Source organism: Citrus sinensis, chromosome 3, assembly GCF_022201045.2.
Source record: "Citrus sinensis cultivar Valencia sweet orange chromosome 3, DVS_A1.0, whole genome shotgun sequence".
NCBI classification, from domain to species: domain Eukaryota; kingdom Viridiplantae; phylum Streptophyta; class Magnoliopsida; order Sapindales; family Rutaceae; genus Citrus; species Citrus sinensis.
This window is the reverse complement of record NC_068558.1, coordinates 45968518-45985742: the sequence shown is the minus strand read 5'-3', so window position 1 is coordinate 45985742 and position 17225 is coordinate 45968518. Positions and strand designations below refer to the sequence as shown.

At 34.5% G+C, this 17225-nt stretch overlaps 3 protein-coding genes across 3 annotated transcripts; 2 read left to right on the top strand and 1 right to left on the bottom strand.

The window, feature by feature from the left end:
- Positions 1-1266: 1266 nt before the first annotated feature.
- On the top strand, positions 1267-1905 carry LOC102630113 (calvin cycle protein CP12-2, chloroplastic). The gene has a single exon (XM_006492272.4). The coding sequence runs from the start codon at positions 1345-1347 to the stop codon at positions 1735-1737; it is 393 nt and encodes a 130-aa protein (XP_006492335.1). The 5' UTR covers positions 1267-1344; the 3' UTR covers positions 1738-1905.
- Positions 1757-4815, bottom strand: LOC102629820 (bZIP transcription factor 53). Its single transcript, XM_006492271.4, has one exon. The coding sequence runs from the start codon at positions 4291-4293 to the stop codon at positions 3856-3858; it is 438 nt and encodes a 145-aa protein (XP_006492334.2). The 5' UTR covers positions 4294-4815; the 3' UTR covers positions 1757-3855.
- Positions 4816-7964: 3149 nt separating this feature from the next.
- LOC102629541 (vacuolar protein sorting-associated protein 51 homolog) lies at positions 7965-15857 on the top strand. The gene is made up of 20 exons (XM_006492270.4): positions 7965-8309; positions 9002-9141; positions 9352-9406; positions 9537-9644; positions 10096-10194; positions 10360-10437; positions 11073-11150; positions 11493-11648; positions 11763-11863; positions 11952-12019; positions 12320-12393; positions 12477-12543; positions 12961-13076; positions 13305-13568; positions 13677-13793; positions 13910-13981; positions 14077-14127; positions 14411-14641; positions 14727-14903; positions 15075-15857. Exons 1-20 carry the CDS (start codon positions 8139-8141, stop codon positions 15192-15194), a joined length of 2343 nt encoding a protein of 780 aa, XP_006492333.2. The 5' UTR covers positions 7965-8138; the 3' UTR covers positions 15195-15857.
- Positions 15858-17225: the final 1368 nt, after the last annotated feature.

The window sequence follows — 17225 nt, the reverse complement described above, 5'->3', positions numbered from 1 at the left end:
AAAAAAAAATCTTAAACCTCTCTTTCTAAAAACTGAAATTTTAAGTTTTTGGTAGTATAGGCAAAATAACTTATTTAATCCACAAAAACTTTGCTCAAAATATAACCAAATAAAAATAAAAATTCTAAGAAGATGTTTTAAAATTAAATAAGTACTTATTGTTATCAAATAAACCATGCCAAACATGCATTAAATCCAGCTCTGATCCCACAGTAATTTTAACAAATTTACAACGGATTGTAATAACACTTATTTATAACTTCATTATGTGTGTACCATGTATGATTGCGAAAATTAAATTCTCCCATCTTAAACAATATCATATTTAATCATGATTGCTGCGGATATATTCTTTGAAAGTGATGAGTAATGCTATATGTACATAGTTGATATATAAATTTGTATTTTAAATAATGTGTTAATAATCATTTTTAACATATTACGTATTAATTAACTTTATTTTTTATGTGAAAACATTACTCAATCTATCATGTGTTGCGTTAGTTGACTTTGTATATATATATATATTTTAATGTCAAAATCTTTCTCTATCTTTTTTTTTTTCCAGATGAGAAAATCTTTCTGAATCTATTAACAAATAACATGTAAAATGATCACTACGAAACATAAATTATGCCACCCAACTAGCCCATGAATGTAGAAGTACTGAAGTAGCGCGGTGATACCGAGAACACCAGGCATGTGTTGAGAGAGAAACAGGCTAATGCCAAATAGCTGTAACTTCATTTTTCAGAAGAACTTCCCTTTCACTTCTTCTATAAAAATCAAAGATTTTTTTTTTTTTTCATTTATTGATTTATTTATTTATATCCAAAGGCTCTTTGGTTGAGAGAAATTGTAACCACCGCCCACTAATACTACTCTGGTAGTGTCATGTATTTCTACTACGGGCTATAGAATTGAATTGATCAAACAGCCCCTTCAAGTGTCTGGCCTTTGCCCTTTTTTGATATTTCCCACGCTCTTTATTTACCCCGATAATTAAAAATAGCGTAGGTATCTAGCTTTATAATTTGCCATGTTTTATCTTCAAAAACTAAAAATGTAATAATCTTTTTTTCGCCCTTTTTATTTCTTACTATTTTTCCCCCTCGAAAGGCATGGTTAAACAGTAGCAACACGAAAGTTTGATATTCTTTGAAAATATCTGCAAGCCAGTCTTACGTGCCAGTCTACAATTGGCCGTCATATGATAAGAAATATGTGTTCACGAAGCGTTATGGGCTTCAATTGTATAAATCTGCTGTCATCACGGTATCATTTCCGAATAGACCGTATTACCAAAGCCAAAACAACAAAATAGAAGAAGAGCAAGAGGCGAGAATGGCAACAATAGCCGGTGTCAATCTCTCAACTCCCAGCGTCTTTGCCAAAATCACAGACCCGAAGTCAAAGGTTCAACCCAGCAGGTCTCTGTGGCTCAACAACCCATCAAGGAAAAGGCCCGCTCAGTTTAGAACAGGGCGCATGCACATGCAACCCCTGAGAGCTGCTCCCGATAGAATCTCAGAGAAGGTGGAGCAAAGCATCAAGAGTGCAGAGGAGGCGTGCGAGGGGGACCCTGCTAGTGGCGAGTGTGCTGCTGCATGGGACGAGGTGGAGGAGCTGAGTGCCGCGGCCAGCCATGCTAGAGAGAGGAAGAAGGATTCCGATCCTTTGGAGGCTTACTGTAAGGACAACCCAGAGACCGATGAGTGCCGCACTTATGAAGATTGATAACATCGTCGTTATGCTCTTTTAATTATGTTTTTTTTTTCTCCTTTTTAAGTCCTTGGATGTTGTTATGTGATGGGATCGTGATGTTTTGGTCACCTTGATATTCATATACTACAATACCATATGGAGACTTGAATGATAAATAGTTCCTCTGATTTTTAGCGGTTATGTTTCAATCGCATCTTTTATGTTATGTTTGTAGTAACTTGTTTATATGATGATGAAACATTTATAAATTTTAATCTTATGCTCCCCCTTTATGAGAAAAATCTTATCTTCTTCGCTGGTGAACGAAAGATGTTGGTATCTTAATTCTTATCCGTGGACTATCCTTGCATGCATGTCCAATGTCCAACCTATTTAAACGGTATGGGCCAGTCAGTCTTTAACAAGCATTGGGCTTTCTGTTGGTTGTTTACAGTGGCGGTTCCAACTCGTCCATCGAAAAGCTCGTCAAACACACTCATTCAGAATTGTATAAAATATTTGTAAACTGGAAAAGATTTGTCATTTTATCAGTCCTCAATTAACCAGATTTAAAAAGCCGAAAAAACCGGGTGCTCTTACGTTACTACGACAACTGAAAAATAATTTCTTTATATTTGTAATTAATCGCTACTCAAATAATTAATTTAGTGGTTGTGGAAAACTAATTAACCCGTCTACAGCTTGTTTTGAAGGCGCAGGCTTTGAAATTTTCACAAACAGATTGCTCTTTATCTAAAACAGCCCGTTTACCGGCTACGGCTGACTGCTGTCATCAGTTGGACTGCCAGTCACGCATCTTGCAGACAAAATTGAAAACGGTATCACCCGGTAGTATTAAATTCCACATGGTTATACGCTGGCATCGAAAAATTCTATGACCCACCAAGCCGCTCTGCAAAATTGTTTAAAAATTATATTATGTCAGCCTAGGAGGCTAGGAACGTGTTTTCTTGTGTCTGTTCAACGTTTCATCTCACTGGAACATCCAAATACATAATAATATCTCTTCAGCATCTTCATTTTATAACCATCACCAACGCAATCAGCATCTTCATTGTTATATCCATCAACAACGCAACTAACAAGTGGAAGGGGGAAAAAAAGGCTCATTCATAATAAATTTACCAGGTGAAAATCGGGCAGTAGTGAATTTTGAGCCCAAACCAACCATTCAGGAAAAATCATGTTAATACAAGCCAAGTAAATCTCCTTTTACAAACACTAATTCAGCAGAAGAGGGGTCATATGGTCGAGCCCATAATATATTTGTAGATCAAGCTTAGTATATAATGCGAAGAAATGATTTTAATAGATTTCACGCATTAAAAGAAGTAATGAGCCATTATCGGTTTGCATGCCTCACTTTGTTCATTCAGCAACTGGATGAAGAAAAGATGAAATAATTTAAGAGTCTCAGGCAAAGGAGATTATTAATTATCTGTGCTGTGAATGATAACAAGCTAGGGATGCAAAAACATTCAACGGCAACAACTCTGAACATTTAATATTTCATAATCAAATTCAACAGCAGATCAAAAGTGGAAAGCAATGCAGAACTGCTTGAATCGTTCAAAAACTCAGTGTAAAAGGCATAGCTGCTTAGTGTTCTAATAATCAAACCATAATTAGTACTTCATGGAAACTGACATTCATCAGTCAAGCGAAATAACCAAAGCAATCTAATCATCTCCATTCTAGAGCAAGTTACAATAGGGAAAAGGAAGTGAGAACCAAGCAGTGCTTGATACAGTATGCTAATGGATAAATAGCTGTGAACGTCCCCTACTCCTAGTCCTAGGTATTGAAATACAAGATATGTAGCAGATGAACTATTTATCCAGGCCCTAACAAACATTCAATTCACTCCTCATATCAAGCACACTGCAAACAAAAATACTTGATAGCAAAATGTTCAATCTAAAAAGCACATCCCATTCAACACAGAATAAGTAAACCATAAATATAAACAGATAACAGGTGTCCGCAAAATGGCACTCCTCTTTGGAAAGAACACACATACCAGCGTTCATCTAACTTAACAATTCAACGAAAATAAAACATAACAAATCCTAGAACAGACAACCAGAAAGACCAACTTCCTTCAAGCATCGACAAGGTGGAAAACCCATCCTAATCCTGCAACATATCGGCAGAAGCCACGAGTGGCTGCATTGGACAGGGAAGCTGCCAAGGTTTCATAAGAGGGTCTGGAATCTCAGGAATCTCCACGTTAATGCCACTGATCTCAGCCCATATCTGGAGGACAGAGTTCAAGGAGCGCAAACGATCAGTCAGCTCCATAGCTTGAACCCTCAGAATGTTGTTGGCGGACTCCATTTCAACATAGCGTTGGACAGATGAATCAATGTTTTGCTTAAGCATGGCATTGGCGCTTTCCAAATGGTTGATTTCATTGACCAAATCCTCCATCTGCTTCTGTTTCTTCATCCTTGACCTCCTGGCCGATTCACGGTTCGATATCATCCTCTTCCTTTTCCGCTCGTCAACGTTCGCATATCGCGGGTCGCTATCGGAGCCGGAACTTCCTTGTCTTTGAATTGAAGCCATAAATTTGTTTTGTTTTTTTTTTTCTAGTTTAATAAATTTAACTACTTACAATTAAGAAATCGAGGGTTGCAAACAAGAAAATGGATTAAAATAATTGGATACTAGAAAGCGTGATCAAACGAGAGAATTGAGATTTCTAATTCATGAAAACACGTAGAACCAGTAGAGAAATACAACCGAGAAAGAGTGAAGAATTCTAATTCTCTTCATAAGGACGGAATAACTCATAGAAAATCTAGAATCATTGGTGTTGTTTTCAGAACCCTAACTTCGCATAAGTCCAGATCCAACAGAAGGCAGCGATTGAAAGTAAAAAACCAAAGAAAAAAACCTGGATTTGGATCAGATCTAAAGATTCAAGGACTATTTAGGAGCGAGGATAAAAGGAAAAGAAAGAGAGAAAAAGATAACTTAGCTGTTGCTTAGCAAGAACGAAACAAAGACGAAACGCAAAAGACGATCTATTGTCAAAGCGAGCTAATCCTTGAGCGAGGCGAAAGAAGGTTAATGAAGCCATGTAGTGGGGCTTTTATAGCGGAGTAGATGGGTTACTATTGGTCGAAGAAAATTAAAAAATTGTGGCATTTTAATGTTTTTTTAATGCTATTTTCACAGGGGGTTGGTGCCGGTGGAATGGCTGGCGTGTTGAGTGACGCCAGCTGTGCGCTAAAGTTTTTGAGGCACCTTCAAGAGCACTTTCCCTTTTTTTAGAATATTCCATGGCGATTCCTGATTTCCTGTACTCGGCTTCTAGAGGCGTTACAAAGGAAACTTAATTACGGAACTGATTAATATGGAAAAATGAAAACAGGTTATCCGTCCGGCATATAAATCCTGCCAACCAAGGAAACAGATTTTTCTTTTTTTGGTCATTTAAGAAATTTATGACAACATACATTAAGTCATATACAATTTAGGTGTATTCGTTTATTATTTTTATTTTCATAAATTACTAATTAGCGTCTGTAAAAAAATTAGATGATCTGAATTTCTTAAGGAACCCATTTATTATTTTAAGAGAACTAAAAGATTTTTATATTTTAAATGATATTAAAAAACATAATAAATTTATATAGCATTCTTGTTTTTGTGCATGTGAGAAATGTATGTAAGGTGAATAAAATAATTATTAGTTAGGAAATTGCAATCTTCCCTCTCTCTCTATATATATAAAATAATTAGGTGATGCGCGGGCAGCACGGCTTTTCGTTAATTGGGCAAGTACCAACGACTAACAAAGTTATCGATCAAATTATATTAGTGGCAGGCGATTATAATATAGTCTAATTATCCTGCTGGCCTGCTGGGCAAGTGTTGTGGGCTCATCAGTATCGCCAAGCAATGTGTGGGATTCACACTCTTCCTTTTTTTGATGGCGGGATTTACACGGTTTAATGAAACTATCTTGCGGACTAGCCCACCGAAACTTACGCAAATGATCATCTATTCTATAGGAAATCAAAGAAGGAGTTTCGCTTTATTCATTGATTTATTTCTTCTTTTGACATGTTTCGAACATACGATGTTGTGCTTAGCAAATAACTATATATTATAACACTATTAAACTATAGAGTTATACGAGCATGCTACAAAATTTTGCTTTTAATTTGTTGTGTTAGAAAGGATTATAACGATTTTGATAATAAGCAGAAATTATAAATAATGAGTTAAAACATTGTCAGTTTTAATCAAATGTGTTGTAAAACATTATAAAAAATGGTACATGTTGATGAAAAAAAAATTATGTACATACATACATATATCCAACAAATTAAGATGCAGGGGGATATAAATAAATTAGACACGAGTATCACTCTAAGAAGAAAAATAATCCGATTGGCTGCAAATGCATATATATTATATCATATATATAGTATAACTATCAAATTATTTTTCCATTAAAATGAAATTACAAAAAGGCTCCATTAGAGATTGAATAAAGCTGAGAGTGTTGTTCGAAGATACTTGATGAAGTTGCTCTCGAAGCTTGGAAGCTTGTATTGTTGACGAGCAATGAACGATTCTTTGCTCTAATGATATTTGCCTCGTAGTTCTGCTTGACTTCTAACACAATCTGCTTTGCACAGAGGCTTGATCGTCTTGATTTAATGTTCATCTATTATGGATTGTCTATCCGGCATGTGTGAAACACACCCATCAATTCAAAGGGTGTGCTGCAAATTGCACTTAACGAAATTGACTGTATGTTGCACACAACTAAATTAATGGCATGTTACACATATAACTCTCCGATTGAATTGTAGTAACAAATAATATAATGCCTCTTAGACATAAACTGAGAGGCATTAGTTTATTATAAATAGATGACCTTCCATTTTATAATTTAAATCTTATTTTTTATAATACATGAAGGATTGAAACGTAAAGACAAATCCATTAATAGAAACTCTGCACAACTTACCTTATAATTAGCTTATTTATTTTCAATTGACTCTCTTTTAGGGGTGTCACAAATACTTGCCTAATTTTGACCCATACCAGACCCAGGGATGAAGTCAGATCAGTCATAGACATCACTCGATAAGTCTCGGATTTGGCTTGAAATTCGAATTTTATTAAAAAAAATTATAAAATATATATTATTTTAAATAATTATATTTATTTAGCCATCTATTACATATATGTAAAGTTTTAAACATTTAAAGTTTATTTTTTATTTCTAATTTCATTGAAATAAATTTAAAAATTATAAAATCACAAAAAAATAAAATAATATTAAAAATATAATTTTTTTTTTATAGATAAAAAATGCGACCTGGTCATGGGCTTTTTAAACCCGGCCTAAGTGACTAAGAATTTACATCTGGGCCACGTCTCTTTAGCTTTTGTTTATTGACAGTATTTGGCGTTTGCACCCATAATTTGGTTTACAACACCATCCTCATTTCACAGAAGATATTAATTATGTCGACGCGTCAACATTTCATGATGCTTTGTTGTCACAGCAGCTGTCAGGTGGGAAGATTTGTCACCTACACTAAGTTTGTGACTGGACTTTGTTTGTTGAATGAATTCGACTAATGGGTTGGAATTCGAATAAGCTTGTCAATTTTATCATCATGCAATAATAGGATGTTAATATAGCCAACGTTAATGTCATGATGTATAATGCTTGAATTATTGAATTGTGTATGTCAAGCATTTTATACTGCTTATAAGGTTATATAATTATGTTAATCTTAGGCTTGTTTAGTAAATTATATTATTAAAATATTTAATTGATACTACTTATTATAATTAAAAAATTAAATTGAATTGATCTATTACTTATATAATAAAAAAATTAATATATGTTAATTATTTTTATTTAAAAATTATATTTATCGTATGTTATTTATTTTTATTTCATAATTATATATTTTTTTATTAAACACGTCTATAGCAATCAAATTTTTACTCGGTATCAGTAATTAAGTCCAAATATGTCGGACAAAATCATTAAATCAAGGATCTCTTATCTTATACACTTTTACATACTGTTTATTTGAGAGGATGAATTTTACATTACATATAAGATAGGGATTGACTTAAATCAATATTTACAACAAGGAATGATGAAAATTAAATAAACAATAAGCTAAGCTATAACGTCGTCGTTTCAACTTTGGTAACCGGCTAGCGACGTCGTATTGATCTTCGTTGTCTTCATTTTTTATTTTTTATTGTTTCCTTCCAATCAGTTCTGCGTCTGGTTTTCGCTTTTCAACTTCTTCTACCAAGTGAATTCAGCCAATTGATTTTGGTTTTGTTCGATCCCATAGAAATTTGATTTTTAGAGTAAGTAGTTTAGTTAGTGATAATATAGTGGAAACTCTGTGGAGAAAATGGCCGTGGACGACGTTCCGTTGGATGACAAAGCAAAGAGAATGAGAGATCTGCTGTCGAGCTTCTACGCTCCCGATCCTTCCATGCCCAATGAATCTTCTGGGAAATACGTACCGTTAGATGCAATCGACACCAATTCATTCGATGCTGATCAATACATGAATCTCCTGGTACGCCACGGCCTTCTGATTTTGCACTCTGTACTATCTACACGGATCCGATAATGACGATACATATATTAATTGCGTGTTTGTTGTGAGGTTTAAATTTCAACCGAAAGGATCTATGGTTTATTACTGGTTAATATAGCCGGGGCATTGATGCTAAACATAAGTCGTGAATTTTGAATGTGTCAGTAGGCTGAACTTTGAGATGAAAATTGATTAGTCATACTGAATCTGATTTCAATGATAACTGTATGCAGTGTTTTTTTTATTATTAAAAAGGTTTTAGGGAGTGACTAACTGGTGCACTGACTGGGAAATCTATGTTGGAAAATGGTTGGTTTATATGCTAGTTTATCTTATTCTTCTTAAAAGAATGCTTGCGTGTGGTAGAAGCAGAGATGAGCTTGTGATCAAGCGAATTATGCCTTCATTAGGTTAAAAGAGGAGATAATCATGTGATTGAGGGTTGTGAGAGGGAAATGATTTGGTCTAAAATTTGGAAATATATGTGGATATTTTAGGAATAACATGTATAAATGTTCAGATTCATCCAACTAGATGGATTTGAGTAGACAAGTTTATTCTGAAATACGAATGTGGTGGTAATATTAAGTTCAGTCTAACTGTTCTCTTGTTGGAAAAAAGTTGAATATCAGAAAGTTTTGATCCTTGATATGTGTCTTGAAATGGAATAGGTACAAAAGTCGAGTTTGGAAGGGCTTCTGCAGAGGCATGTTGAAATGGCTGCTGAGATAAAAAATCTTGATACTGACTTGCAGATGTTAGTCTATGAAAATTACAGCAAGTTTATCAGCGCCACTGACACAATCAAAAGGTAGTTTTCTCGGTTCTTTGATCTTTGAGTATGTGATGGCTCAAGTTACAGTATACATGGGTGATAATTCGGTATTTTTACAGTTCATCAGCTTTATATTTTTTATTGAGCCAGGCTTTTAGACAGCAGATACCAGTAACATGCTGTTTAATGTTGTGGTTCTGTTGTCTACCCTCTTTTACGAAATATTAATGTATGCCCTTGTAACAGGATGAATAGTAATATTGTGGGCATGGAAGCGAATATGGAACAACTCCTTGAGAAGGTATGCAAAAGATCTTATACTACCACGTTAAATCTGTTCTTTGAATCATGGTTTATTGATAAACTAAAAAGATAAAATGAAGAAAATAAAAAGGATGATAAGGTATGCATTCTCTTCACCAATCTTACAGATAAAGTCAGTGCAATCTAGAAGTGACGGGGTCAACACTTCTCTTTCTGAAAAGAGAGAACATATAGAGAAATTACATTGCAAGCGCAACCTTCTGCGGAAAGTTCAGGTATTAAATAACTATCAAACATTCTATTGGCTTTGTCTCAGTGTCTGCAAATGTGTGCTTGTACGTATGTGCATGTCTGTGAGAGAAATAGGATTTGAATCCATCACTTTTGGGCTTTTTCAATCCTCTTAACTTGGTTATGAGGTTGATCAACAAGGACAAATATAAATTATAAACTTGCATGTTGCAGCAGTGGTACTAAGTCAGTAGAATAGCCTGATATAGCTGGCTTCCTTAACGATCCACAAAGTTAGTCAGGCTGCTCAAGCTTGTGCTGAGAGCAGTTTAAAAGATTTGCGGTTAATAGTAGCAGCTGGACATGTAATAAAATTTTCTTTTAAATTCATAATCAGCAGTTTGAGTTACCAATTTTATGCTTTATGTATGTCTTGGTTTGGCAATCTACGATTTAAGGCATTTAACAGATATATTCTTCTGTGATAAAGAGCAGTTCATTTATGATTTACCTGCTAGACTTGGAAAATGTACCGAATCAGAAGCCTATGCTGATGCAGTCAGGTTCTACACTGGAGCATTGCCAATTTTTAAGGTCAATTCTGACTGTTTTATTCCATTGTTCAGTCTATCTCTTTGCCAATTTTTTGCTTTGCTTTTTGTTTCCGGGCATGATTTTTATATTTCTATGTTCATCTGTTTCTGAAGCTTTGACATCTGTTTCTGAAGCTTTGACCTTCTGTTATATTCTTCTCGCTAGGCATATGGGGATTCTTCATTCCAGGATTGTAAGCGAGCATCTGAAGAAGCAATTGCCATTGTAATAAAGAACTTGCAGGTATTTTCTTCTTTGTTAAGTGTACTGAGTTAAGCTGGCTGATTTTGCTTAAGACCAAATCAAAGCTGAAAGTATAGGATCGGTGGATAGATCTTCCTAACTTTCACTTGCAACATTCTTATATTTTGGATTGAATCTTAGGGATGAAATGTGTCAGAATTTATGGTTGCCATTACATCTTTTCTCAAAGTAAGCCTGAATGCCTAGTAAATGGGGTTGGCAGTAAGCCAGGGGACTTTGATCACTTTACTAAGAAGAGTACCGGCTCATTAAGTAACTATACTATGTAAGCTAATTTTGTCCAACATATTTGAAAATGTCTTAGCAAGCTATTTGTTATGTTAATGGAGCTTTCTTGAAAATATGTGGATAACACCTTGCGCCCATTGTGAGTTATCCATAGTACCTGCACATAACTGCAGACAGGCATGTATTGATTTATGGCCTTAGATGTGTTACTTTTTAGTTTGCAAAACCAGGAGTCATTGTAGGAAAATCTTTGCTTACCTGAAGCATGCATATTATTCATATAACGCAGGAAGTAAAAATGCAGTTTAATCTGAAGAACTGAAAAGACCTTTTATCCTGTTTTAGTTGGGATGAAAACTTGTGTCTTGTGAACTTTTACTTTTCAGGGGAAGCTGTTCTCAGATTCAGAATCTACACATGCAAGAGCTGAGGCTGCAGTTCTTCTTAAGCAGTTGGATTTTCCGGTTCGTACTTCGATTTGGGTTTATTTTTCCGTTAATTTAATAGTCTATACTTCTAAATGGGGAAAAGTAATTAACTATTGTGGTATGTGATAACATACAAGAGAATTTGTTTCATCAGGAAGAAAACATTCTCTTCCTGCTTCGTCCTTTGAATTGAAACACTATGTTTGGGAATCTTTGATGTCCCGGAGTCTGTACTTTTGCAGCATTTATGACAAACAAATGCTGTTGCCATTGAATTTATTTATTCAAACACGTCCAACTTTCAGATTTTCATTATTTCATTTGAAATGTCCTTATCTGCTGCATATTTCACATAACCGCTCATTCATGTTTTGATAGGTGGACAGCTTGAAGGCAAAACTGCTTGAAAAGTTGGAACAATCTCTTGGGGACCTTCAGCTTAAGGACGAAGATTTAAGCAATTGTTTATTGAAGTCAAATGATCCTTCTAAACAAGAAAAAACTACCGAGTTAGTTCCTTCTACAATTCATGAGGTAACTCAAACTAAATAGCACCTTTATGATTCAGATTTTGGGTACGTATAGGCTGTCTGAGCCAATTGAGTTGGTTCCCAATTTGATATATGTCTTTTGATTTTCTCAACTCAGGCTTCTGTTCGAGAATTTGTGGAGGCTGTTCAAGCTTATCGAGTAATATTTCCCGACGCAGAGAAGCAGCTAATTAGACTTGTGCAAGATTTGGTTACCAAGTGAGGCAATGCCGATTTTTTTATTTTTTTTTATTAAACTTAAGGATCATGACGGCTGTTAAATGTAGTTTATTGTTTATTCTTTTAGGAACTTTGAAACTGCTGAGCAGTATGGAAAGAAACGAATAAGCTCAGCTGATTTATTGGGTGTTCTTCGTAAGTAATTTTATTTTGTCCTGCACCACGTCTATTCTTCTTGAATTTGCTGTCTGAATTTTACTTTTTCCAAAAGGTACCTGAATTTTTCTTATTATTCAAGTTGGCTACAAGGCCTTCCTGAAAAGGTGCTTGTACTTGACATCACTTATTCTGTATATCATTCGTGGAATGCTGTTAATTTCTTCATGACCTTGTAAAATCAAGTTTTACCGTAGTTTATATTTAGTCTTGTTAAATTTAAACTTCCTTTTTTCCTTCTTGAATTTGGTTGTTTGAAATGCTTCACTAAATATGCAGGAATGATTTGGAAAGATGTTTTGCTGATGGATGAAGTGTTACATGAAGCTGTTCTCTCAGAGTTTTCCCTGGAGGTTTTCCTTCGGATTGTTATTATTAAATTGTTTTCTTGATGAGGATGAAGTTTGTTATACTGATTAATCCTGTGTGGTTTCAGGCTGCCCAGATTACTGTCAAACATTATGTTGCCAGCCAATTTTCTCTTCTTCTACATGATATATCAGGTTACTCTGCCATCTTAGTTTTAACTATTGGGAAAGATTCAAAATAACTATGAATAGAAAATTTTATTTATGTTTTTAGTACCTTATTATTTATTTATTAATCCCTTTGGAAAGAGATACGAACTTGTACTTTGAAGAGTTTAGATTTCCTTTATTGCCCCATACCTTTTAGTGATCTAGTCCGTGCTTCTTCTGCCAAACCTGGAAGATTGTGTCCTGTCAGATCACCAGAAAACAAGTTCACTTTAATGCTTTCACTTCTGGTACTATCCGTGATGGGAAATGATATTAGCTTTGAATGAAAAATCGCTCGATGACATGCTCTTACAAATTTGAATGGATAGTTTTATCCAACAACTTAAAGTTAATCTGATTGAAAGTGTAGTATTCTGAGTTAAATTCTGTTGAAACTGGCAGATGCCCTTACAAAAGTTTATGTTGGACAAAAGGAGGGAATGGAAGAATGCCCCTTGCAGGTTGCCCTGGAGGCCAGCAAAAAAGCTGTACTTCAAGGCAGCATGGATGTCTTGTTGGTAATATTTAAAATGCCATGAGAACTGTGCTTTTTTATGCATGCAAAAATCATGGACTTGCATGTCTATACATACTGCATTCCTGAGAAACAATCCTTTGGCTCTTTTATTCTTCCTCCTCTATCTGTGCTTTTTGTTTGTCATATGTTGGATGAACTTGTCAGTGCTCATCTATTGCAGTTTCAAAATGGCCAGTTTACATCTTCCATTTCTCATTCCATATTCCAGGAATTCCGCCAACTTCTTGATGACAAGATTGGGGTACTAGTTAAACTAAAAGACTTGATTATTGATTGGGTTCAAGAAGGATTTCAAGAGTTCTTCAGGGCACTTGACAACCGATTCCTATTGCTTTCGGGAAGAAATAACTCATCTAGTCCAGTTCAAGGTTTGGAGGGAACGCAGGGTGACAAAGTTCTTGTTGGGCTTGTTTTGGTACTGGCCCAACTATCTGTCTTCATTGAGCAAACTGCCATCCCACGAATTACCGAGGCAAGGAACCACCTTTTGGTTTTGTGCTATTTCTTTTCTGAAAGGATAGAATAACATAGTTAATCTTTCTGTCTTCTCAATAACTTGTTTTCATGTTTTATTTGTCAGGAGATAGCTGCTTCCTTCTCTGGTGGTGGTGTTAGAGGCTATGAAAATGGGCCTGCCTTTGTCCCAGGGGAAATTTGTCGGATTTTTCGGTCTTCTGGTGAAAAACTTCTGCATCATGTATGAGTTTAATATCATATGCTGTCTGTCACGTTCTAAGTTTCATTTGAATTTTTTTTTTTTTATAACTTGAGAACTTTGTCAAACATCTGATTATGGATACATAATTTTTTCAGTACATAAACATGAGAAATCAGAAGATATCAATTCTCCTGAGGAAAAGATTGACAACGCCTAATTGGGTCAAGGTCAGTGCATATAACTATATTCTGAGCATTTAGAGAGCATCTGGTGAGAGATAGTATGGCATTCAACTTTCCTAATACTTTCAAATTTTCTTCAGCACAAGGAGCCAAGAGAAGTCCACATGTTTGTTGATTTATTTCTTCAAGAGGTGGGTGCATCATCCTCATTTCCACTGAAATTTTGGGTTCTTGTCTGTTGATTCAAAATTGAAAATTGACTCATCAAAAAAAAAAAATTGAAAATTGAGAGTATCTGTTTGGATGCCAGTCTTAACTAATTCAAATATTAGAGTTCTATATGCCTTAGAAGTTCTAAACAAGTGCATGTAAGTATTTATTCATTGAATGAAAAACATGTACATGTAAGTATTTATTCAGTGATTGAAATAAAAAAAGAGAAACTTATACTCCTCCGGTATTTTCATGCTTCAGTTGAGAGCAATAGCAGATGAGGTAAAGCAAATTCTACCACAGGGGCTCCAGCGTAGGCATCGTCGGACTGATAGTAATGGCAGCACCACCTCCTCTCGCAGTAATCCATTACGAGAGGATAAATTGAGTCGGTCAACCACCCAAAAGGCCAGGAGCCAGCTTTTGGAAACTCATCTAGCTAAATTGTTCAAGCAAAAGGTCGAAATTTTTACCAAAGTTGAATATACACAGGTATGAGACTGCTAATATTCAAAATGATGGTGAAAAAAGTATCTTTATTGATGCTGGATAAACTACATTTGTTTATAAATTGCAGGAGTCAGTTATAACAACTATAGTAAAACTTAGCCTTAAAAGTTTCCAAGAATTTGTCCGACTCCAGACTTATAACCGAAGTGGATTTCAGCAAATTCAGTTGGATGTCCAGTACCTTAGAACTCCCTTAAAGGAAACCGTTGAAGATGAAGCTGCCATTGACTTTTTGCTTGATGAGGTGATAGGAAAAATTTGTCACTCCATTTAACAAAATTTATTTCCTGCAACTTGTCCTTTGGCATCACCTCTTTTTCGATTGCTATTTATTTACTGAAGTTCATACCGACACTCCAGGAAGGTGAGAAGAGGAAAATTTTATGACACATGGACTTAATCTGTTGATCTGCAGGTGATAGTTGCTGCTGCCGAACGTTGTCTTGACCCAATTCCTTTGGAGCCTCCCATCTTGGACAAACTCATACAAGCAAAATTGGCAAAAACAAGGGACCTAAATGCAGTATCTCCGTAAATATTGGAAATTAGAGTTGGTGATGAGCCTTTCCTAATCAGTTGGTGGGTTAACATTTTCTTGAGCCTGTAATGCTTTCAGTTGCATGAGATTCTTTGGACACAATGTCGTGTATGTCTGGATGAATGATCTGCCTACTGACACCTTGGGACTGCTTTAAGTAGTCTGGTGATTGATTGCATCTTTGAAGTGATAATACTGCACAACTTTGGAAGTTGGAAACTATTTGAAGTTTTCAAGGAATAGAACTTAACTATTGCAGTTTGAGATAAACCATTTAACCTTGGGACAGTGCCATTTAGTGCTGCTGCACATCAGATTTCATTTTTCCTGTGTGGTTATGATGTGCAGACTGTTGGGAATGTTCCCGCAGTTATAGGATGTATCTGTATATGAAACTCTTATGAATATGATTAGGCTTATGTACTGGGGTCCTTCCTGCCAAAGTCTCTTAGTACGGGACCTTAAATGGTTTCTGTTTTAATTGTTTTTCTTCCCTATCTTTTGCCATCTGTCTTTGATTATTGCAGTCGATGCGAACAGATATGAATTATATTTGATGGAGGAATATTGTATTGCTAGATGGGTAGTCTAATAAAACTATGATCCTCAGTTGATCGTAAGCGTGATCCATCGAATAAAACGAGTGTTCTTTACACTTGATTTGTGGTTCTCGCTTTTGGTGTCTTGGGATATGCTCGTATCTCGTATGCATGAATCGGGGGATGAAGTTTGTATAGCATGCGAATGATGAAAACTTGACTACTACACTGTTGGGATCTGCAGTATAATAATAGTACAATTTCGTTTGGGATTTAGGTATTGTAGTTTTTAAATTACAATGGTTGTGAAAAAAAAATTGTAACTATTAAATAAAAGTTAATAATATGTAGTAAATATAAATTTTAAATAATAATTTTGATAAAATTATTAAAAATATAATAATTTTTTTATTATATAAGTAAAAAATTATATTAATATAGACTATAAGTTACAGCAGTTAGTGTTTACCAAATATTTTGGTGTTGTACTTTTTAAATTACAGCTGCCCAACCTTAATCTCAAATACACTCTATAATTATGTAGATTATATTCTAAATGATGTGATATCTTATAAGTGATTTATTATTAGATTGTAAAAACAATATGTTAATAATAAATAATAAAATTATTTATCATGATAATAAATAATTTATGTGATACATCACTTTAGATACAAATTAGATGTCTAAAATGAACAAGCATAACATTGTTAATAAATGAGAAATTTGCATGAATTATATGAAATTCTATCAATGTTTCCTATTTTTCAAAAGAGTGACATCTATATACAAATTAAAATGTTTTGCTATATTTTTTTAAATACAATTTGAATGTAGTGTGATTTTAAAAAATAAATTGTAATTTTTAATTAAAAAAATTTAATGGGTAGAAAATTTGACATGGCATACGATGTTTACCATGGTGAAAGTGTATTACATATCATTTGAAATATCATTTTTAACACGACATGTCGTGGAGTTTTTTAATTTTTTTAACTTAATCATGATAAATCAAAACCACGGCATGATTTTTCCTCTTATGTTCGATCACGACCGTTCATCAAGATTTATCTTTAATTCTTTATTAAAACTGAAAAATCCATATTATATCGGGGTTTTTAATTAAATACCCTTTAATAGTTTTAAAATTATTTAAATACCCCCTCCCTTTTTGGTTTTCATGGATACCCTAACAAATGTGAGCAAAGTCGGAAATACCCTTAATGAATGCATCAAATGCACTCAATGAATTGTCTTCATATTTCTTTCCTCATTTCTTTCACCTAAATCTATTTGTGCTGCCGATTCTTTCAAAATCTCTTAGAATCTCTCAAAATCTCCCATAACTTCTTACACAAATACAATTATGTATTCATTTCTTTAACACCCATTCTTTCTTTAAAGGTGCATTGCTTATTAAACAACCCAATAAGGTATGTTAATGTTGTTGGGTTTTAAATTTTTTAATTTTTAGGAAAATTTAGAAATT